A 23,468-nucleotide genomic window follows, 5' to 3' on the forward strand; every position below is an offset into this window, starting at 1 on the left:
AGAAACTTATTCTACAACCATGAGACCGTAAGTTATCTGTTAATTTCATGTAGTGTACACAGTACAGCCATGATAAACATTTGCTGTGGTTATTATACCATTGGCTCTTTAGGAATAACACACACAGAACGATAATCAAATAAGAATCAAAATTTCTGGTTCACTGTATTCATATGGCACTCCCAAAACTTTACATTCACATTTTGGCACAAAACAGAGGAAATCTGTAGAAAACTTTTTTAAATCAATGTTTCTTTAGTCATTCCTGTTGTCATGGATCTGACAACAGTGGCGTTGCTAGGGCCTTTTTGAGGGAGCTAAAGCCCCCCTAAAGTTCTAGCTTAGCCCCCCTAATATATTGTGAGTAATAATGTAATCTGTACAAGAATTCGAGATCGCTTTATTGTCCCCTTTAAAACTCTTATTATGAAAACGGCGTTAGGCTGCGTTATTTAGCGCATTCTTCAGTTCACAGCAGCACATTGGAGTGAACGTCATACGCAGAGTAAAGTTACAAGGTGTGTGCGTTAACATGACATCTACATTTTTGCTATTCTTTGTTATAAATGCAGCTTAATATGATGCGGGAGCGATACAAGACCCCTTCCCATCCACTGTAAAAAAGTTTTGTCTGCGTTCACCCCTCGTTAACTAACGTTAGTTGTTTACCTGCAGCAAAATGAAAGCATCACTTCACACCAATGACGGCATACTTTAGAAAACGATCATGATGATGTTGTAGCGCACAGAAATGTGTCATTCATGATGATGTGCTGTTTGATTTTTCTGCACCTAAGTTACAGAGAGTTGACGTTAGTTTTGACAGCCCCGGAAAGATGACGGACAGATCAGAGGTGGGTAGAGTAGCCAAAATCTTTACTCAAGTAAAAGTACAAGTAACTAGAGAAATTGTTACTCAAGTAAAAGTAAAAGTCACTATTTTAAAAATTACTTGAGTAAAAGTAAAAGAGTATGCAATGAAAAAACTACTCATGTAGCTAGTTACTTAGTTACTTTGTATCTGATTATATAGGCCTACTACATTAAATTAATATTAACGCCAATATTTTAATATTACATTTTAATCAATATTTTTCATTATGATAAGCAAATATCTGTGCAATATACTAGAGAGACTAAAGAATAGACAAACACAGAAGAGACAAGCATTTCTGTAAATTTCATCTAGTCCTGATGTCAATGTAGTTTACACAACTTATTTAGAATAATAGACCATGTCAAACTAAAGTGAACCTGCAGAGTTTTGCATTTAAAATGCATTAACTAAACTCAGCATTTCTTAAGATGATCTAGAACATCTGCAGTGCTCTCTTAAATGAAATACACATTTTTGAACAAAGCTCATGTGTTCTCGTGTTGTGTCACGTGTGTGTTGTGAAACGCTCTTACTTGTAAACAAACAGTAAACAGTGAACCACACGCCAATCAACACGTTTTCTTCCTTCTGTTCTTCAAATGTATATTTCTGCAAGCCCACGTCTCTGTGTCTGACAGGTAACGTATGGCGTTATTTTAATGACAAATGTCGCGAGCGTATTATTACAAGGCGAGAGCGCATTCTTGTAATACGAGCACGCGAATCTCTCCGCTCGCACGCCGATTTCCTTTGCTCATGCACAAAACTGGACGCGTGCTTTCAATTATACGCTGCTCTCTTATAAATTTTCTCTCCTCTCGCTCAGTGAGCGTGTGCGCACTCAAAATGCGTGCCGTGCGTCCACGAATCCTTTGGTACTCTTGCACTCGAGAGGTCCTCCTGTGTGTTCCAGGCATTATAGGCTGTCAAAAATAGTAAACCAATCCAGGATAGGCTTCCACGGCGGGCCAATGAAAACACGACCTCTTACATGGCATCTTATTGGTTGAAAGTGACTATTCAAATGGTTTTTCAATTAATGCTTTCAAAAGAATCGACTCAAAAGAATCGATCACTCGGGAATGCCTGTAAAAAAAGACGACAACCTTGACATAAACAACGCGTTTTAAAAAGCATATTTTAAAATGAAGGAATGAAGGAACGTCACGCAATGTAACGAAGTAAAAGTACATATTTTCTATTAGAAATTTACTCAAGTAAGAGTAAAAGTACACACTTTTAATTTTACTTAAAAAGTACATATTTTCCAAAATGTTACTCAAGTAAATGTAACGAAGTAAATGTAGCTCGTTACTACCCACCTCTGGGGCAGATAGAGTTACGTTACTGCAGTTCAGCCTGGTGCGGCTGTGTGTGTTATTCATTGTTCTGAGTTCCGAGGAAACAAAAGTGTACCTAGAAGCTCTTTGTCGTTTTTCAGACGCTTCAGTATTTGTATTATTAATTTAAAACATATTGTGGGTGTAATAGATGAACACGCAGTCATGCACAGGAGTGACAGCGCTCGTGCTAATCAGAATGAATGGCAGGGAAACATATCAAGTTATTCCTACTAAATATTGATTCAGCAGTTGATTGTGACATTTATTATATGGATTTGTGGCTGTTGTTGTCACTTTGAATTATAAATGTTGCAGATTGACCGATTAATGTGATATTCATTTGAATAACAATAACTTGTCTTTATGCTTTTCTGCATATTCTTTCTTATTTATTTCTTTTAGTAATGTATACAGTATGTGGTGCTTAGAGTGTGGCTATATATCCTCATTGGAGGCTGAGCCCCCCTAATATTGAAAACCTAGAATCGCACCTGTCTGACAATCCAACTAAGCAGCATTGATTCATTTTGTTTACTTCTGTAAAGGTAATGAGTATTTTAGTCAGACTATAACCAGTGCCCGGCCATTTTCCAACTCTTGGTTGTTATGCCCCTGCCAATGTCACAGTATCGAACCAGAACAAGAGCCATGTCTCAGAATGATATTTCACCTGGGTCATGATGATAATTGATTTCCTGCCCTGCTGTGTCGGGTCAGTGCTGTGTAATACACCTCTCATTATCCACTGCTGAGAGCTTCATAACTTTGATCCACTGCAGTGGCGCTCAGAAGCAACTAGACATCTGCTACTTACATCTCAATGGAGTTTCACAACAGGTTCAGTGCATGCACAGATTCATGTAAATGCTTGGATTTATGACAGAAAGAGGCTTAAATTCCTTTACCAGTTTTTGTTGATATTTATATTGACTCTGATGTGTGCTTGTTGTTTTTGATTTTGTTTTATCTTTTTACTTTCAATATGAGAAACTGGTTGATCTGTTGTGTAATTTACATTAATGTTCTAGGGAGACACTTTCTTATCAAACAGACTCGCAGGAAATTGCATGAAGTTAATATAGTGTTTGTGACAATACTGCCACCGTGAAGCATCTGCTGAGACTCAGCCAATATGAACACATCAAAATGGATACAAATCAGGTGATGAGTCATGTACTGACATTAAACCTTGAATAATCACCATGCACAACTAATGCATTTGTATTGTTGTCTAATATAATACAAACTGTCACAATAACTGAATTATTTATGATCATAACTATTTCCCATTAAATGTCTCCCTAAACATATAACCCAAATAGAAAAGTGACAGAAATTTTTATTCCTGATTACGTAAAGGTGAATGACATAAGAATAAAGCTTACAACTGAACCTCAGCTAGAGGGAGGGAGCTTTAAATGCACTGCAACAGAAATGCACTGCCTGTTAGGCATTCATCAGAAATGCCGGTACACATACTCCTCTGACAAACTCAAATCCCTCACCGCTCAGATCCCTCCTAATCGCCAGTGTTAGAGAACCGCGGGGTAACTTATTAAAGTCAATCTCACTTTGGCATTAGGTTAATTGAGTCTTTCTCGCAGTGAATTATGCATGAACAGGTTTGATGATCAGCCCTGTGGAAACTCAAATTGCTCATCATGTAAAATCACACGCAACAACTCGCTCAGCATTTCAAATGGAGTCACAGGCTGCGTGCTTTGTTTACTGACAAAAGTCACTGTTCGGGTCATGTGCTTGATCTGTTAGCTGGACAAAGACACCGAATGGTTATGTTTGAAATACACTTACTGCCTGCTATTTTTAAATAATAATATGTGAAACAAGCTGTATGCAATGAAAAATGCTTCAAACATTATAGTACATTGTTGTCTCATAACATACTTATGTGCATGCTTAGTGTACTGTAGTCATCATCTTAGGAATGTAAATGGTTGTTTTGCGTTTTTATGCTATTTTTTACATCATTACGGTGGCTTATGGTATTATAGCTTACTCCCTGTCTACACCTGACGCGAGCGACGCGACATGACAAATGCCTTGTTCGTAATGGGTTTGTTGAGGCACGTCGCGCCGCATCCAGTGCGGTCAAAATCTAAAATTATGATGAATTCTAATGTCTTTTGTCGTGTCGCACACGTCCGGTGTAGACGCAGTCTTAGCAACTTGCTTTTACCGTTTGAAAACAAACATACAGAAAAGTGCTTACTCTCCATAGTATATGTAATGAAATAAGAATAGTATGCGATTTCAAACGGAGCCTTGTATGTAGAAATAAATAAATATTCCAGTCTAAATAAAGGTAAAGCTCTATCTGACAGCATTTGTGTTATGCTTAACTTGTATTTCACCCAGATGTTTCATATAGCCTGATGATTTCTTTTCCATAGAGGCAGCGAAGTATGAAAAATAAAACCTGACAGTGTGTTTTAATTGTGACCATGGTTAGCCAGATTGTTTGCTGTTGCATTGGTGCATGTTTATGTTTGTTTGTTTCGAAGTGGAGTGAAGGTATTTGCACAAAGTAGTCATGCACAAAAAGATTTGTGTTTATGAGTGTGTTTGTAAACTGCATTGAATTATTAAAACATATTTTGGCCCAGTTTTTGTTTAAATTGAGCTCTTTTCCTGGCACATGCACAAAACATGTATTCTGTTGTTAAAGTTTTGAACAGGCACTAGTAGAAGCTAATATGGGTGGACTGGTCCATCACATCTCTCCCCTCAGGGTGGACATGGCCCACAGCTTCACCTCTGCTGATCAGAACCTCTCATCATCACTACAGCGTGGCTTCCGGGGAACTGGGTCAAACTGGCTGTCGTCCAATCTCAAGCACCACTGGGTCTTCTTATATGCCTGAGTTTGACTGTTTGCTTTGCTAAGTGGCACCAGCCGAAAGCTATCGAAAAATCAATGCAGGCCAATTCATTTCCTCAATCTTCAAAACTCTTCCAAGCGTATTCATAATTGCCTTATATCTTTAATACCCAGTGCAACACTTTTTAAATTCAATGATTCCTGTTTACATAATTGTTATTTTTCTGAGTTTACGGTGTAGAAATACCTAATATCAGTAATTTGAAGAACATTTTTATTTTATATGAAGTAAGTGCCCAGATTTGAGGAATGTGTACTGAACAGTATCATTGCTGTTTGTGTTCTTCCGTTAAAGTGTTGTAGGGATTTTTCTTCCTGTGCTGGAATAAATGAGTGTAAATGGTTGGAGTTTTGGCACAGTGATGATAATTGCCTGTTCCCACAAAATAATCTGCTCTTAATCTAGGCTAATCTCAAACCACAGGCTTTTACATTTAAACGTGGTTTACAAAGGCTCTTCTACATGCACTGGATACAGGAAAGAACTGTATTCTGGGTGTATGGCTATTCACATTATGCCCTCATCCAAAATCCAAATGGTAATGGTAAGATTTTCACCTGCATCAGCATTTGGATTCACTGTCTTTCAAGCTTTATGAGGAAATGAGTAGGAATTTCAAGGCGCACATTAAAAAACACAGGCATAATTTCGCTATAGAAGAGTCATTTGCGCAGCCACAAGCTGTTAGTAAATCTGGCCTTGTATTGATAAAGTATACTGACCAGACATCAAAACAGAAAATAATAGTACATATACAGGTATATATAGTATCTCCTTTGCGGTTTTCTCGTCTTTTCTATCCTTTTCTGTTCCACTTATCTCAACTGTCAACCTCTCTACAGAGATTTCATTAAAATCCTGACTGTGATAGGCAGGTCCTTCTGTGTAATCTCTTTAGAGCCCTATATCACATTTTAGCTAGTGTACAGTATGTGTGTGTTAAGTCGCAGTTGAAAATTAATGTCTGTATGTAAAGCTGTGCTGTGCAGAATCTTGCTTTTGTTTGTACAGTCTCTTCAGCGCCTGCTGCTTCACTGGTCTGTGCTTCATTTTGTTCAGCGAATATAAAGCTGTTATGAAGTGTAAAGTCCGAGTACCCTTTGTTCACTTTGCCAATAATCTGCCTCAATATAGCTGAGACCACCCACAGACTGTACTGTTTTTATCACTTTCTTAGAGTAGGTTAGTGAACTTTATAATAATCTCAGACACCAGCACACGGTTTGAAAAAACTCCCTTACTTTAGTTCTGAAAGTTAAAAGCCTTAGTTATAATATACTTACATTTAAATATAATTTATATAATAATATAATATTTGTACAATTTTATAAATATTATTTTAACTTCTTCACACTTGTTTCTTCACACTAACATTCATTACACACAGACTGATATATTTCAAATGTTTATTTTTTTTATTTTGATGATTATAACTGATAACTAATGAAAACCCCAAATTCAGTATCTCAGAAAAGTAGAATATTGTGAAAAGGTTCAATATTGAAGACACCTGGTGCCACACTCTAATCAGCTAATTAACTCAAAACACCTGCAAAGGCCTTTAAATGGTCTCTCAGTCTAGTTCTGTAGGCTACACAATCATGGGGAAGACTGCTGACTTGACAGTTGTCCAAAAGACGACCATTGACACCTTGCACAAGGAGGGCAAGACACAAAAGGTCATTGCAAAAGAGGCTGGCTGTTCACAGAGCTCTGTGTCCAAGCACATTAATAGAGAGGCGAAGGGAAGGAAAAGATGTGGTAGAAAAAAGTGTACAAGCCATAGGGATAACTGCACCCTGGAGAGGATTGTGAAACAAAACCCATTCAAAAATGTGGGGGAGATTCACAAAGAGTGGACTGCAGCTGGAGTCAGTGCTTCAAGAACCACTACGCACAGATGTATGCAAGACATGGGTTTCAGCTGTCACATTCCTTGTGTCAAGCCACTCTTGAACAACAGACAGCGTCAGAAGCGTCTCGCCTGGGCTAAAGACAAAAAGCACTGGACTGCTGCTGAGTGGTCCAAAGTTATGTTCTCTGATAAAGGTAAATTTTGCATTTCCTTTGGAAATCAGGGTCCCAGAGTCTGGAGGAGGAGAGGAGAGGCACAGAATCCATGTTGCTTGAGGTCCAGTGTAAAGGTTCCACAGTCAGTGATGGTTTGGGGTGCCATGTCATCTGCTGGTGTTGGTCCACTCTGTTTTCTGAGGTCCAAGGTCAACGCAGCCGTATACCAGGAAGTTTTAGAGCACTTCATGCTTCCTGCTGCTGACCAACTTTATGGAGATGCAGATTTCATTTTCCAACAGGACTTGGCACCTGCACACAGTGCCAAAGCTACCAGTATCTGGTTTAAGGACCATGGTATCCCTGTTCTTAATTGGCCAGCAAACTCGCCTGACCTTAACCCCATAGAACATCTACGGGGTATTGTGAAGAGGAAGATGCGATATGCCAGACCCAACAATGCAGAAGAGCTGAAGGCCACTATCAGAGCAACCTGGGCTCTCATAACACCTGAGCAGTGCCACAGACTGATCGACTCCATGCCACGCCGCATTGCTGCAGTAATTCAGGCAAAAGGAGCCCCAACTAAGTATTGAGTGCTGTACATGAAAAGTATGAGCATGTTCATACTTTTCAGTTGGCCAAGATTTCTCTTTGTATTGGTCTTAAGTAATATTCAAATTTTCTGAGATACTGAATTTGGGATTTTCATTAGTTGTCAGTTATAATCATCAAATTAAAAGAAATAAACATTTGAAATATATCAGTCTGTGTGTAATAAATGAATATAATATACAAGTTTCACTTTTTGAATGGAATTAGTGAAATAAATCAACTTTTTGATGATATTCTAATTATATGACCAGTACCTGTATATATATATGTGTGTGTGTGTGTAAATGAAATTGATATTTAAGTAAAAATTAATTTAAAGTTTTCTAAAAATTATAAAAAATATTTACAAATGTATTTATTATTATATGTTATTATATATCTAAATACATTTTTAATTTGTGACAACTATGCTACATAAAAATTGATAAAAATGTGTCAGTCTTCCAATATATGTGAAGAAATGTGTTGTTTTAACATCTGTTGATGCTTGCAAATATCTTTCTCGTTAAAGCATGTTTTTGATCAATTGTGCGTTGTCATATCCACAGATGCCAGGTCCTGCTCAGGAGGAGAATTTCAGTGTCGTAACCGCAAGTGTTTAGCACCAGTCTACGTGTGCGATGGGGACGACGACTGTGGAGATGGCAGCGATGAAGAGAAGTGCTCTCCGCCCACCTGTGGACCGCACGAGTTCCGCTGCAACAGCTCAGAGTGCGTGCCCAATCCCTGGACCTGTGACGGTGACCCAGACTGCGCTGATGGTTCTGATGAGTCGGAGGGGAGATGTGGGAGCGGGTCCAGTCGGCCAGCTCCGCCTCCTGCTCGCAGGGCGCAGTGCGGCGCTGGAGAATTTCGTTGCGGCAGTGGGGAGTGTGTGAGGCTGACCTGGAGGTGTGACAGGGATCCTGACTGCAAGGACAAATCGGATGAGGCCGACTGCCGTAAGTTTGCCCACATATCTCATATTTACACAGAAAACAGAACATGTGGACCTTACTGTACATAAAGATGTAAATGTATGGTTCATATTAGTAAACTGGTTCAAGAATTAGATTAACATTTAAGTGAGTCGCTGTTTGTCAATGTACTTGTTCTTTTTGTTGAAAAATACAGTAAACAGTTTCAACGTTGGATAGTTAAATGTTGCAAATCATTGATAAAAGACTTGCAGGCCTCAATTCATCCACGCACCATTTATCTCTTTCTTTGCGACCATAGTTTCCATAGTGCCGTGTTTTTCTCCAAGACTCATTTTTCACCTGCTGAACTCGATGGATGCAGCATTGTACCGCACACAAAACAAACACTCAGCCAATGAGCACGAATGTGCTTGAATAAATCACAGCCATATTTATGGAAATTTCATTGCGGGACTCTGTTGTCACAGCAGGAGTTCTCTTTGTGAAGGGCACGCGATCTGCACAGTTTCTGAAGGGCACACATGCAGCAGCAACAGGAATTAAATTCCCACAGATATCGTAAAGATGGTAAAAGGAGGTTCATGACAGATCGTTTTGCATGCTGTCTGCCATTATCTATTCCACCCACACGAAGACCATTTTTATTGTCATTATTTCTACGAGGCTTGAAACATTTAGTGTGAAGACACACTTTCATCTTTTTAGCAGTGTAGATATTGTCGTTCTTTAATGAATGAGGTACTTATTTGTATTCACATGTTTCTCTCTTTGGTGGAAATGACAAGGCAGCACAGTTTACTGTATGTGAGGTACTGTAAAAAATTTGAGGGAGGCATGCGTCTGTCTCAGAAATCATCTCTGAATGCATTGCATCATCATTAGCGGTCTGATGTTGGCTGTTTGATAAAAAAGAGTGCCGCTTTCCTTGAACAAATATGTTTTTATAGATTTCGAAATTTATTCACACATTTGATTTGACCAAAATTGAAGCCTTGCCTGAAGCGAAGACATAGTATTGCATAAGTATGGCACAAGAGGGTTTTTGCGATTTTACAACCCATTTCACATTCCAGGAATGACTTTAGATGTACAACCAAAATCAGATTTGTCAAAAGTCAAAGCGCTGTCTCGTCATTTCAAACTTTCCGGGCCAAGTCATTCCCTCAAGGCTAGGAAAATTCAAATTTCACATCTCCGCTGTCATGCTTCTCTGGGCACGTCGGGCTGTATTAAGCTACCATGAGGCATTGGTTATTTTAGACAGGAGACTTAAGAAGAGACGCTGTGGTAAACAACAGGATCTCATGAGTGTAAGCTGACTTCAAAATCCATAAATTTACGAGAGAAAGACAGGAGCTCCACAGACGCATTGATTTGAATTATGATGCTTTGTCTTGTCTTGATGTTTTGTTTTGTTATTTGCTTGAGAAAAATGTGGCACAGCCCACGTTTTAAACTCAGTGCCTCTGCTTTCATTCTTACAGTGAGGTAACATGTCCAGGTCAATTACGATATCATTCTGCCCTGGCCGGAGGGAGTATGGACAGCATGTGAATGTGTCCGAGTGTTGCTAGGCGACCCGTGGATGTGTGCCCTTGAGGGTACATCTGCCGCATGATACTTTATAATCTTATTAATTCCTTGTTCTAACGCGGCCTTTGAGGGGTTTTTGAACTTTAAGTATTAAAATGGATAAAATTTCTTGTGTTCTCAGATGTAATTTACACTCAGTTATTCGAGAGCACCTCTCTATAACACCTCTCCAGAAACAGGACCACTAGAATAGTGTCTGATCACAAAAACACATGAAACTAACAACATCAAATTAGAAAACCCACGAGATGCAAGTCAGCGTCTAAATACTTCCATCCAGTGTACAGTTTAGGACCCCTTACATTACACTGTAATATCTCACTTCCTGTTGTCCGTTGGGTAATAAGCCGATTTCCATTGGTGGGCCAGTGCAAGTGGGGCTAAAACTATTTGGATTTGCACCTTTTTTATCACTGTTTCAGGTGTTGTTGCTTGTGTTTTTGTTTTGTATATTTAGATGAACCACGGGCTACTGATGTTATTAACAGGTTTTGGAGTTTCTCAACAATGAAAGGAATATTGCACCCCCCAAAAAATTCTGTCACTGTTTGCTCACCTTCATTTTATTCCAAACACGTCATCTCCATGCATTTACACGAATGAGGATTAGACCTTTCAAGAACACAAGCAACACAAAATGACCGTGAATGTGTGATAAAATTTCAATCAATTAGTCGCTCTGATTCACAAGACGAGTGGGAATGATGAGTTCATAAATCACTGACAGTCTCTATTCATTATAATTGTATGGGCCAGCACAATCTTGTGAATTTCTCCATCTGCGTTTCTTGAAAGAGAGCATGCAGGTTTGTAACATCTCGACAGTGAATAAGTAAGGGATAATCCACGCTTCGCGTTGGGTGGTTCTTCGCCTCCACGCCGTGGATTATCCCGCTTATACCATGGTTATTTGCCAAGTTAAAGCTTTTATTGATGTTTACAGTGTCATTTTAGATCAAACAGGTGAAAATGACGGTTATTTTGTCAGTTAATTTTAAATGTAATCAAACTGACTGGAGCTACCCGTGCGTTAAAGGCTTTTAATGCACACATTCCAGCCAATCAGAATCCAGTATTCAAACAGACCATGGTATAAATGATAATATAAAATGGTCAATTCTGGTCCTTGATTCTGATTGGCTGAGCCGAGTTCTAAGATGTTATACAATACCCCGATTTATAACGGCTGAACGCATTACATAGCCTAAATATCATTTTATTTACTTTATTTTATGAAACCATGCTACGCATATGGAATAACCGTGTTATAAAAGCAATAAGCCCCGCGAAGCAGTGGGTTAAGGTGCATTTTATAACAGCTAAGGGGTTTTAGGCACTCCACTTTAGGCACCCACTGCTTCTTGGGGCTTATTGCTTTAATAGAACCAAAAAAAATTAAATTCTGTCATCATTTATGCACTCTCATGTTACTCTCAAGATATTTTGAGAAATTTCTCTGTGTTTTTGTGTCCATACAATGGAGATCAATGGGGTCCCAAATCGTTTGATCACCCACATTCTTCAAAATATTTCCTTTGTGTTCTGCAGAAGAAAGTCCTATGGATTTAAAGGGACAGTTCACCCTCCAGTTGTTCCAAATCTGCATAAATGTCTTTGTTCTGATGAACACAGAGAAAGATATTTGGAAGAATGCTGGTAACCAAACAGTTCTTGGACACCATAGACTACCATAGTAGGAAAAATTACAACGGTACTCAAAAGTCACCTAGAATTGTTTGCAATTCTACATCCTTCCAAATATCTTTCTCTGTGTTCATCAGAACAAAGAAATTTATACAGATTTAAAACAACTTGAGGGTGAGTAAATGAAGACAGAATTTTCATTTTTGGGTGAACTATCCCTTTAAGAAAAGTTAAATATATAGTTTGGATAGTTTTCTTAAGAACATAAATATGAAAGAACTAAATACTTTGTCAAATCTTATTTCTCAGTCGTCTGTGTGTCAGCGTTTCCTTTGGCTTATGTGTGTGGTGTTTTGGCTCATCCGCAGCTCTGCTCACATGCCGACCCGATGAGTTCCAGTGTGGAGACGGGTCCTGCATCCACGGCATCAAACAGTGCAACAAAATCCACGACTGCCTGGACAAAAGCGATGAGGCTGGCTGTGTCAATGGTATGTTTTTATGTGTATGTGTGTTAGTCTTTGTTCCTTGAATCTATGGTACCGTTTATTCAGCATGGTGAAAAGTATCCCAGAGATTAAATTGGTTCCGTTCTTTAAAACGACACCCTTCAACGTTTAATGATTGCAGAGCTGTCGGCTGTGACAGAAGTCTGTCCTGTTGAAAGAAGGTTGTGTCGAAGTGGTAATAAGTGTGGAAATAAATTGGACAATCTTTTTGAAAATGGCTTTTCTTCAGCAGATGTGCAAAGAGTCCACCTATACGGCCAGACTTTCTTAAAATCCTGTGTTCAAATCTTCGTGCTGAGAATACACAAATTTGTAGTAATCTTCAAAACTGGAATCTATTGAATAAGGCTCTATTTGTTCAGTAAGCATCTTTTGTCTTTTTTTCTCTGTCATGCTTTAGCCACCAAGTGCGAGGGACCTCTGAAGTTTCTCTGTAGGAACGGGGAATGCATTGATGGCACGAAAGTATGTGACAATGTCAAGGACTGCAAGGATCGTTCAGACGAACCCAAAAAGGAGTGCAGTAAGAAAATATTTCTGAGACAATTGTTGACATTTAGAAAGAGTATAGAGGCATACATGAATAAGATTCGAACAGTTTAGATAATTTAGTCTTGAAAAATAGATGAATCGCAAAACATTTGGTGATTGCGAAATGAGGCAAATCTGAGCACACCTTGACTTTTTGAGATCGTTTTGTAGTTGAAAATATAAGTAATAGGTAAATCTGGCAAAAGCTCTGAATTTATTTTCATAGTTGTTTTTACTAAAGCAAACAGTTGTTTATAACTCCGGTGGGAAACTGAACAAACCTTAACTCTAATCCTTTCATTTTTAGTGAATTTAGGGGATAGTTTGCAAGCTACTGCATAACCAAATAGCTTACCTAAGACACTGGTTTATAGAGAGGTCACTGCAGCAATATGCATCATCATTTATACATCTCTTCATAAGATGAAAGAGAAAACAGGATTTTTATCTTCATTCTCACAGTCATATATCTCAGCACTATCTGGGGCAGAGCTTTCTCTGATGAAGAAGAAAAGCTTCTCATAGTCTCATTAGCATCAAAGAGAAATGAAGACCTTAGAGGATGCGCTAGAGGCCTGTGTGTGTGTACCTGCACATCTCACCAAACCTTATCCTTCTCTCTCAAATGCCAAGTTCACCCACGTGCATCAATATTCTCAGTCTCCAGAGAAAGCGCTCCTAACTCTGTCTTAATGCACTCGGTGTCTTCCCCTGTACTCCAGAAGGCTCCGTTGCTTATTTGACATATGGCTTGCCCCGGGCAACGTGGCCCTGCCCCAAATTGCTAATAGAAGGAACACCTGGTCAGATAGTGGGAGGGAAAAAATGAGAAAGCACATTGCTACTTGTTTGTGGCCCACACATATCTCTCCATTTTGCCTCATTAAAAATGTGTCTACGGTATGCTCAGTACATCTTGCTGCTCACTCAAGCAGTAGGTCTCAATATATTCTCAACCCCCCTTACGGTATGCAAACACTCACAACAAAACACAAGCCGTGAGCTGGTTCAGTGCCTTAAATGTATTAACCACTCTCAATATTCTGTCAGAAATGTCATTCTTATTGTCTTATCACTATCAGATAATACATGCGATGCCTGGTAATAGTATAATATGTGGAACTGTCTTTAAGGAACAGTTCACCCCAAAATATAAATTCTGTCATCATTTACTCACCCTTGAGTTGTTGAACACAGAGAAAGATATTTGGAAGAATGCTTGTGACCAAGGGCACCATTGACTACCATAGTAGAAAAAATTGCAATGGTAGTCAAAAGTGCCCCAGAACGGTTTGCTTTCCTAAATCTTCCAAATATCTTCGTATCTTTTGTGTTCAACAGAACAAAACAATTTGTAAAGTAATTTTTCCTAAATGGCATTATTTTCTCTCCCTCATGTCCAAATCTGTAAGCTATTTTTTTCCTGAACACAAAAGGAGAATTTTCTCTTCATAAATACTGCAGTTCACAGTGACCATGTCTGTCAAACTCAGGGAGGACAGACGGCCCATTAATACAGAGTTTTCAATGAATAAAGACTTAAATCTGGCCTTTTCTTAACAAAAGGCTTATTTTATGGCCCTTTTTACATTTTGTTGCATTTTGAAAATGCACGAGTCACAAGGTTTTATATATGATTCATCCAAAGATTAGTTCTGCTCGTGTTTCATTGAATGGGCGGTGGATGGTGTCAGAGCTAAAAAGCATACAATATATTTAAAGGCACAAAACTCAAAATCGGATTTCATGGTGTCTTCAAAGAATCAATGAATAGAAATGTTCTTAATTCAATGCCTCGTTGGATGTAAGCTATGTATGAATTGGATCTGTGTTTTTAAAACACATATTTGTAAATATTGATGAGGACGTAAGCCAGTAATTGTGTTGTCTGCATTCGTTCTCCCATATACTGTACAGCCTGTTTCACACACATAGACATCCATACATTTCATTTTAGTTTTTAGTCATTTTTCACCACACCTCTCTTTGTCTCATAGGTTTGAATGAATGTTTACTTAACAACGGCGGTTGCTCACACATCTGCGTAGACCGGCCTATTGGATTTGAGTGCCAGTGTCCCGTTGGATACAAGCTGCTGGACAAGAGGACATGTGGAGGTCAGGCCTAACTCTTGTTTACTTGTACTGAAGTAGATCAAGTTAATTTGTCTGTTTACATTACAAGCAACAGAAGTACATTTACATTTATTAATTTGGCAGACGCTAAACAGTACCGTAAGATGCAGTAAATGGAAGCTTGCTGAATTTCATACTGGGCAAGAAACTGTGAAACAGGCTTTTTTAGACTTGCGTATCAGACAACAAGTCCCAATGTTGGTTTACAAAAACTGTAGACTTACAGCACATAGAAACAGTAAGAAAGTGTTTGGTTCCTACAAACTAAGAACTAACCACAATACCTAAATTATTCAACTGTATGTAAATGATGTGGTGTAATCCAGAGGTAAAGATTTGAGCATCTACTAAACTGTGGCTAATTAAATCTCGGAATCCAATATAACCCATGAATTCAATGACTCATGAGCTTTTATACTGGGCAGGTAATAGCGGGCTGTGCGTTTGTGTGTACCCATCCATTCCATTGTCATTTATCTGTGTCGATTGGGTAAGCACGCCTGCTGTCACGTGTGTCGGTTTGTTTCACAGACATCGATGAGTGTGAGAACCCTGATGCCTGCAGTCAGATCTGCATCAACCTTAAAGGGGATTTCAAGTGTGAATGTCACCCGGGTTATGAGATGGACCCTGTGAGCAAAACATGCAAAGCAAAGGGTAAGACATTTTTGATACGTTTGATGTTACATTGATAGTGAACATTAAGACATGATGTGTGCATTTGCCAACTGCTTGAATATGGCTCCTTTTTTATTCTAACACTAGTTCCCATTCATTCCAACCTTTACTTAGAAATGAAGTTCCGAGTTGTCTTTTTACACTAAAAAAATGTATCTCAGACAAAAGACCATTTTGTGAAAGATGGATTTTCACTTTTGAAAGCTTTCCCATGGTAAATGAGTCTGGCGTTCCCTTTATGAATCGTTTCCCCTCAATAAACCATTTCAACATTCAGTTCAGTAGTTCATGCTCTCAGGCATCATGCATTATATTGTACAGTGGACCACACAGTCTTTTTTCAATGTTTTCCAGAACATTCTGCCTAGCTCATGCAGAATTTTTAATCAAATGTTATCACATGACTGACTTCTGCTTCCTGTGTCCTCCATGGCTCATCCGTCTTCCAGAATAAGATACTGTAGCTGAAAAATAGCCCAGGGAAACAATCCCTTGGTACTTTCAGAAATGGAGTCTACAGCATGGAGGAGAAATGTGAAGTCTCAGTCTTCCCTGTCGTGTACTTCTCTATCTTCTTTACATAGGAAAAAGCCCTTACCTGATGTTCACGAACAGACACGAGATCAGGCGCATTGACCTGGTGAAGAGAGACTACACGCAGGTGGTTCCCACTCAGAAGAACGCGGTGGCCATCGACATAGACGTGGCAGCCAACCGCATGTTCTGGTGTGACCGTTTTCAACATAAAATATACAGGTGACCTCAACTCGACCTTTTACGCTGTAAATATGTTTGGAAACTGTTGAGCTAAGCACTTAAAAGGCAGCCGTGCTCATTACGATGAGAGTCTGATTTTATTTCAGTGGTAAAGTGCTGCTTCACAAACTTATGACATGTTAATTTTCAAAGCGGGAGAAACAGCTTCAGTTATTTACATATCCCCTTTCTCACATGCTCAGAAAAGACAACCTACTAATAATAAGACAGAGAGGCAGAAAATTACACTAACAAAACATTTTAACTGCCATATTACTGTTCCTGCGTGACCGTTTTGTTGGGATTTGGTTTGGTTTGTGATTTATGCCCTTTGTTTTTAATGTGATCTTTTTTTGTCATGTCTGTTATTGTAGTTTTCTGTTCCTGTTTCTTGTCGTGATCTGGGCAGTGTCCAAAATCACCCCCTTTACACTTATTTACTATTCCTGACATCACAAATACAGTACACTCGAAAAATTGAATGAACACGAGTGAGTGAATTATCTGAAAGGCATTATCTGAAACACCCAGTTAGTTCACAGACCTCCAATCATTTGTTAAATGGAAGACAAAATGCCAAGTGCTAAAGAGTGTCCAGAACCAGGATTAAAAACCACTGGTGTGTTTTTTGCTTTTCCCAATAAACCCACTTTGGAGTTCCCATCTCCTTCATATCATCAGAGCTGTGTTTCAGTTAATGCAGGAGAGTTTTTTTGCCGTATTATGATGTGGTCCTGTTACAAACTCATTTAAAACTTTAAAACCCAATTTTTTTACAGTCGTTTCTTGTCTCCTGATTCCACGTTTCATGTGATACTCTTTCCTAATAATAGATATCTCAGCGGAACCCAAAATTATCTGACATCTCATTAAATAGCAGTCTTCTGCCTCTGCCTTCTCTTTCACTGTCGGTCTTGTGTCACTTCTGAACTTCTAACTGAGGATAAAGTGCAAAGTCATTAGCTGTAACTGCTCCACTGTGACCTTGAACTAATTTGGGATGATATTAAAGTTGATAATGGAAGGCCGTGACAAGGTCGTGAGCAAGGGGCCTGGATTTATGAACACCTGTGGCACTGATGAACACTTCAGATGATGTGTAGATCTGTAGGTGATGTGTGAAGTGAGGAGCAAGAAAGACACTGTAAAATAAATTCAGCCCTTAACTTAAAAAAATTTGTGACTTAGCTGCATCTCCATTTTTCAATTGGCAAGTATTTTGTGCCCTTATCGAGGGGGACAGTGTTACAGTTCACCCCTAAAAATTCTGTCATCATTTACTCACCCTCGATTTGTTCCAAATATGTATACATTTCTAGGGTTCTGAGTAAATGAATACAGAATTTTCATTTTTGGGTGAACTATTCCTTCAAGTGCAACACGTTTTATCGAAGAGATTCCAGCGACAAACAGTTTTTCTGACATCACTGAAAGTGAACTAGTGTGAAAATCACACATTTTCTGTTTAATGGATAGCTATGAATTGTGGGATTTTGATACAGTGAGCCCACTAAGTTAAAACCAGACATTTATCTGTACCTAGTGTGATGTGACATAAAATAAAAACCAAGCGATTTGTCTTGTCTAGAAGTCTCTTTGAGGCTCACAATTGCTTCACAAGAAGTTTTTCAACATTCGCATCTCGTCGACTATAGCTGTCGCTAATGACTCTTCAAAACGTCGAACTATCATTGAAAATCAATGAATAAATGGCTTCGTCACTATAAATCACTATCAGAGTCACCAGACTTTTTAACAGAAATGAGATTTATCACGAGTGTTCTCTCTCTCTACAGTGCGTACATCCATGAAGCAAGCGACCCGTCTTGCCACGTTACCCTGATCGATTCAGATCTGCATTCCCCTGATGGTCTGGCTCTGGACTGGGTCCACCATAACCTCTATTGGACCGACTCGGGCGACAGAACCATCTCTGTGGCCTCTGCAGATGGAAGCAGGAGACGTGTGTTGATCAGCACTGAGCTGAGCGAGCCGCGGGCCATCGCTGTGGATCCAGAGCGAGGGTGAGCGAGTGTATCGCTGGGCAGCCATCAAATGGATCTTATCCTAACACTGTCACACTAAATGACACAATCTCACAGGCCACACTAGCTTTAAAGGTCACTGCAATAATCAGAGGTGGACAGTAACGAAGTAAATTTGCCTGAGTACTGTACTTAAGTACACTTTTTGAGTATCTGTACTTTACTTGAGTATTATTTTTTTCTGAGTACTTGTACTTTAACTTGACTACATTTGAAAGACAAATATCATACTTTTTACTCCACTACATTTATAAAAAGGTCCAAAAGTAGAAAATGGTTTCTATGCAGCGGGGTTTCCTGTGTGCACAATTTATCTGGCTTGCGATCTGCCAGGACCTTTTACTGTTGCCAAGTATTTCAGTTTTTCTAAGCTCGCGGTTTTCCGGCAAGCTTTGAATGGCCATTTGGCAGAATTTTTTAACGCAAATCTGGCAACTCTGGGATCTTCCCCGCTAAACTAATGTAAACATAGTCGCTGCTACATCGTTGATAGCGCTCTGAAAAGGCAAATAGAACATTAAAAGAGGAAAAAGGCACATGTTAAAGTGTGGTGTAATCATCTGTGGGTTACGATCAGTCAAAGATCGTTGAAACATTGTCATGAAAATGATCGGCATAACGGCTAAACGGTAAGCATCACATACACCTTGAGCTACACGTGCGTGTTAACTTCTGATCTGCTGTTATATCATTTAAAGCGATTTGGAAAATGAATGATGTTTTTACTGAAGTAACTATAGTTGAAGTATTCCTGTTGAAATAAAAACAATAGAACCCTGCCCAAAATACAACATAAAATGTAATGGATTTAATGGTTATAAATGGGAATTGTACTATGGATACTATGTTGTCTACTTGTATGTGATGGATTCTATTGATGGGATGGTAAATCCTATTGGAATAAAACCCAAAACACACTACAAAGAGGAATTTAATTTAAAAATCTCATTCTAATTAAAAAATTCATGTTTTTTTTTCAGCAGGGATGGTATTTGCATTAAAACCACAGTATCCACAAATTTACCATTTTCTAAATATAGGAACCATACTCCAATTAATAATCTTTAGTAAAACCACAGCAACTAAACATACCATAGTTTCATTATATTCATTATTATACTAGCTATAGTTTATGTTTGTAGTTAAATTATGGTAATAAGTCCAACAAACACAGGGCTTCTACACTTTACTATTTACAAGAACCTTACTACTTACTGGTAAATTGCTGCTAAAACTGGTAAAGGGAATATACAAAATAAAAGAACACTGCTCATAAATACATATAGGCCTAGGGGGCTAATGAGGATAATAGGCTAAATGATCATACAGGATTATATCTAAACTAAACATATGTGTGCTAAACATATAAAGCTCTTAAAGGAGTTGCTCACTGCAAAATTTGCCCCCATTGACTTTCCATAGTAGGAATAAAAACTACTATGGAAAGTCAATGGGGGCAAATTTTGAAGTGAACTACTCCTTTAATACGACTGATTCTGTGAGCTACTCGGTGTATTCAGTAGGGTGCTTCAGAGGCATAAGGTATACGACAATAAAACAATGCACAACTGACATAAAGGAAATTTACTTTTAATACTTGAGTACTTTTAAAAGCACGTACTTCTGTACTTTTACTCAAGTAAGAATCTGTCTTTACAACTTTTACTTGTAGTGGAGTAATATTTTACCAGTAGTATCTGTACTTTCACTTAAGTAAGGAAGTTGTGTACTTCGTCCACCTCTGGCAATAATAGATCTCGCAAGTCAGCGATGTGATATACACATAGATGTGTACAAGTCAGCGGTTTATTATAAAGATGATGTCTGGTTTCATAATTTGGAAATCTTCTCTCCTGTTTATTTTTGTCACTGACAGTATGCAGCTCATGGCATTTTTACTGTTTTTCTGCCTTGTTGGCATGGTGCACGTCGGTCAAACTAAGCACTGATCTTTTTTCTGGTGAATGCTTTGCCTTCACAGGTTTATGTACTGGTCTGACTGGGGGATCAGGGCGAAGATCGAAAAGGCTGGCATGAATGGTGTCGATCGAAAGGTGTTGGTGTCTGAAGACATTGAATGGCCCAATGGCATCACTTTAGGTAATGATTCTAGTAAAAAGGAGGTCCTAGGATAAATCTGAGATATGATCTTGCCGAGGTGTATGTTTATATAAAAGCAGGTTAATGGTGTGATTTTAGTTAGTGTGATCGTACATCTCCAGACTGTTTGACACTTTTGTCTTTATAATAGATGTAGTAGGCAAGCGTTTGTACTGGGTGGACTCCAAACTTCACCTGGTCTCCAGCGTGGATTTAAACGGTGCCCAACGCAGAGTCATCTTGTCCTCTTCCGAGAGACTTGGCCATCCGTACGCCCTCGCTGTTTTTGAGGTGAGTGTGCCTTCGGGGGATTCACAGTATTATATGTACACAGTTGATCAATACTTGTGTTTTATTTCATGAGTAATTGTTGTGATAAAGCATTTTCCCATCAGTCTCTGAATAGTCACAAAGCTGTGTGTCTGTTTTCTCTTTGTATTTGATGTATGTTTGTATGTATGTGTCTCCAGTTAACACCAGAAAGTCTATGTTTGTGTTTGTTTAATGCTTTGGCTGTGCATGATCCTATTACAGAAAATGTAACTGATGAATCTAGCACTTAACAGTTAAACCCCCGCACAGTGCCCAATAAAAGCTCTGGTCAGGGTCAACTGAAATACATGTGCAAGAATTTTACAGTCAAGATATCAAATCCTGTCTTTATTTCCTGATGCATTCTTTATTAATGTAGAGCTGTGCCCGGTGATTCTGTGCCTGTTTTGGCACTGTCGTTTTTTTCATGTAAATCTACTTTGAGTCTCATCCTTAAAGCTTGATAATGTTATTCAGCACAGGATCGGATTTTGGATCGTCTTGCCACTTCCGATACCCGATCCAGCAAAAAATGTCTGTATCGACATGATACCAATCCAGAGTATCAGGATCGGCCCACCCCTAATTGCTACACAAAAATTGCACAATATTTACTGAAAAACATAAAAAACACACAAAAACATGGAAAAATACTTTTGACAATCCCACAATATTGGAAGTCAGTCTGTTTTTTTGTAGTTTTATTATTGTTTTAATTAATAGAAAATATTAGTGTAACAATTATTCATTTTTTTGCTTTGACTTTTATATATTTTGTTTTCATGTTAGTCACAGTTTAATTTTGTTTCATTTTTTATTTATTAATTTTTTTATTGTTATAAAAGTTCTTATACATTTTATAATTTTATTAGACTGTTATGGCAACATTTCTAATTTTCATAAGTTTTTCCAAATAATATTTACACCGTGCCTACACTGGACGCCACGCGTCAAAAGACAGTAGAACGTATTATTGAACCCGTTAAAATTTTACATTTTGTCCACACTGGATTCGGCGCGACACGACGATCCCATTAGAACAAGCCGTGTGCCGGTGTAGACACGGTGTTAGTCTTATATTTTTACAATGTTTTTATAATGTTTTAGTAGTTTTAGTTAAGTAAAATGACCCTGCTGGTATTTAATCAGTCTGTGCTATACACAGTATTTCATCTTTATACCTACAGTATAGAATAGTTTACTGGATAAATAAATGTTATTAAATGTAAATACAATGTAAAATGTAAATTATTTATGTTTATAATCATATTTTTATTGTATTTTACGTGTGGGACTATTCTCTATTTATAGCATGTGTTCTGTTTAAGCTTAGCTTAGCATCTCCATGGCTGGAGTTTAGATGCGTAAAAGTAGATTGTTACTTTCGCAAAATCACGAGTCTGAAGTTGTGATGAACACAGTAATCTAAGATGAATCAGATCCTCACAGCAGAGGAGGCCCGAGGTGGAGCAGTGATGCTCAGCGTGAATGTGAAGCTGAAGGGCTGTTATTTCTGACACCTACACACCAGCCGCAGGATTAAAGGTCTTATTACAGAACCTGTAGTCTGGATAGAGATTTCACCCCGGTAACAGAGTTATATACACACAAGAATGTGAGAAACTTTTCAGTGTGAAAACTTTTCCTGACAGCCTTGTTAATAGACTCATACAGGATGCCCTTTCTGAATTGATTTCCGTTGTTTTAAACAAACCTCTGGCGTAAGACGACCGATGAAGAGCTGGCTCGCTTCCATTATCTAATGACTTTTTCTAAAGCAAGCATCACTAGTACCTTTTCCATTCTTTTGTTAGGGATTTAAACAAACCCCTAATCATAAGGTCTAGTTTCATAAGGTCTAGTTCACCCAAAAATAAAAATTCTGTCATTAATGATTCACCCTTATGTCGTTCGAAAACTGTATATGACTCTTTCTTCTGTGAAGCACAAAAGATGTTTTGAGAAATGTCTCAGTGGAAGTCAATGGGGTCCAATGTTGTTCGGTTGCCAAATTTCTTTTGTGTTGACATGAAAACAACAGGAAAGCAACACATTTCAGAACATGTAGACATATCTGTTTGCTCTTGTGTGTTTCAGGATCGGGTGTACTGGACGGACCGCGAGAAGGAGGCCGTCTACAGCGCAAACAGGCTCACGGGTCAAGATGTGACAAGTCTCGCCGAGCACCTGAACGATCCACATGATATTGTAGTTTTCCATGAGTTGAGCCAACCTGAGGGTAGTTCCGATTTATGCAATTTTATGTATTTGTTTTCCTATTTTGATGTCTTTGACTAATGGCGCACTATATCAAGTTTATAATTCATTATATCCATTTTGTAATCTATTACGCCTGCCATCATTTAGACATAACAGTCTGGCACCAAAGACAATAAAGCGTCAACAATTTACAGTTCCCTTTCTGTCGGTCTCTCGACGTTGTGCCGAGCCGACAGATGGGGTTCGCTCTTGAGAACCTATCAACTTCTGACTAGTTTAG

General features: G+C 38.6%; 1 protein-coding gene across 2 annotated transcripts in view; it reads left to right on the forward strand.

Annotated features, from left to right (window-relative positions):
- The window catches only part of LOC130554078 (low-density lipoprotein receptor-related protein 8-like), a 64,874-nt gene that overhangs the window by 30,390 nt on the left and 11,016 nt on the right, over positions 1-23,468 (forward strand). For both annotated transcript variants that reach the window (XM_057333506.1, XM_057333505.1), the window contains exons 5-14: positions 8,294-8,686; positions 12,271-12,393; positions 12,812-12,934; positions 14,940-15,059; positions 15,609-15,734; positions 16,340-16,511; positions 18,308-18,535; positions 20,538-20,656; positions 20,808-20,947; positions 23,066-23,207. In XM_057333506.1, coding sequence (XP_057189489.1) covers positions 8,294-8,686; positions 12,271-12,393; positions 12,812-12,934; positions 14,940-15,059; positions 15,609-15,734; positions 16,340-16,511; positions 18,308-18,535; positions 20,538-20,656; positions 20,808-20,947; positions 23,066-23,207 — 1,686 coding nt within the window. The remainder of the gene's footprint in view (positions 1-8,293; positions 8,687-12,270; positions 12,394-12,811; positions 12,935-14,939; positions 15,060-15,608; positions 15,735-16,339; positions 16,512-18,307; positions 18,536-20,537; positions 20,657-20,807; positions 20,948-23,065; positions 23,208-23,468) is intronic.

This window comes from Triplophysa rosa, linkage group LG5 (assembly GCF_024868665.1).
Source record: "Triplophysa rosa linkage group LG5, Trosa_1v2, whole genome shotgun sequence".
Taxonomy (NCBI): domain Eukaryota; kingdom Metazoa; phylum Chordata; class Actinopteri; order Cypriniformes; family Nemacheilidae; genus Triplophysa; species Triplophysa rosa.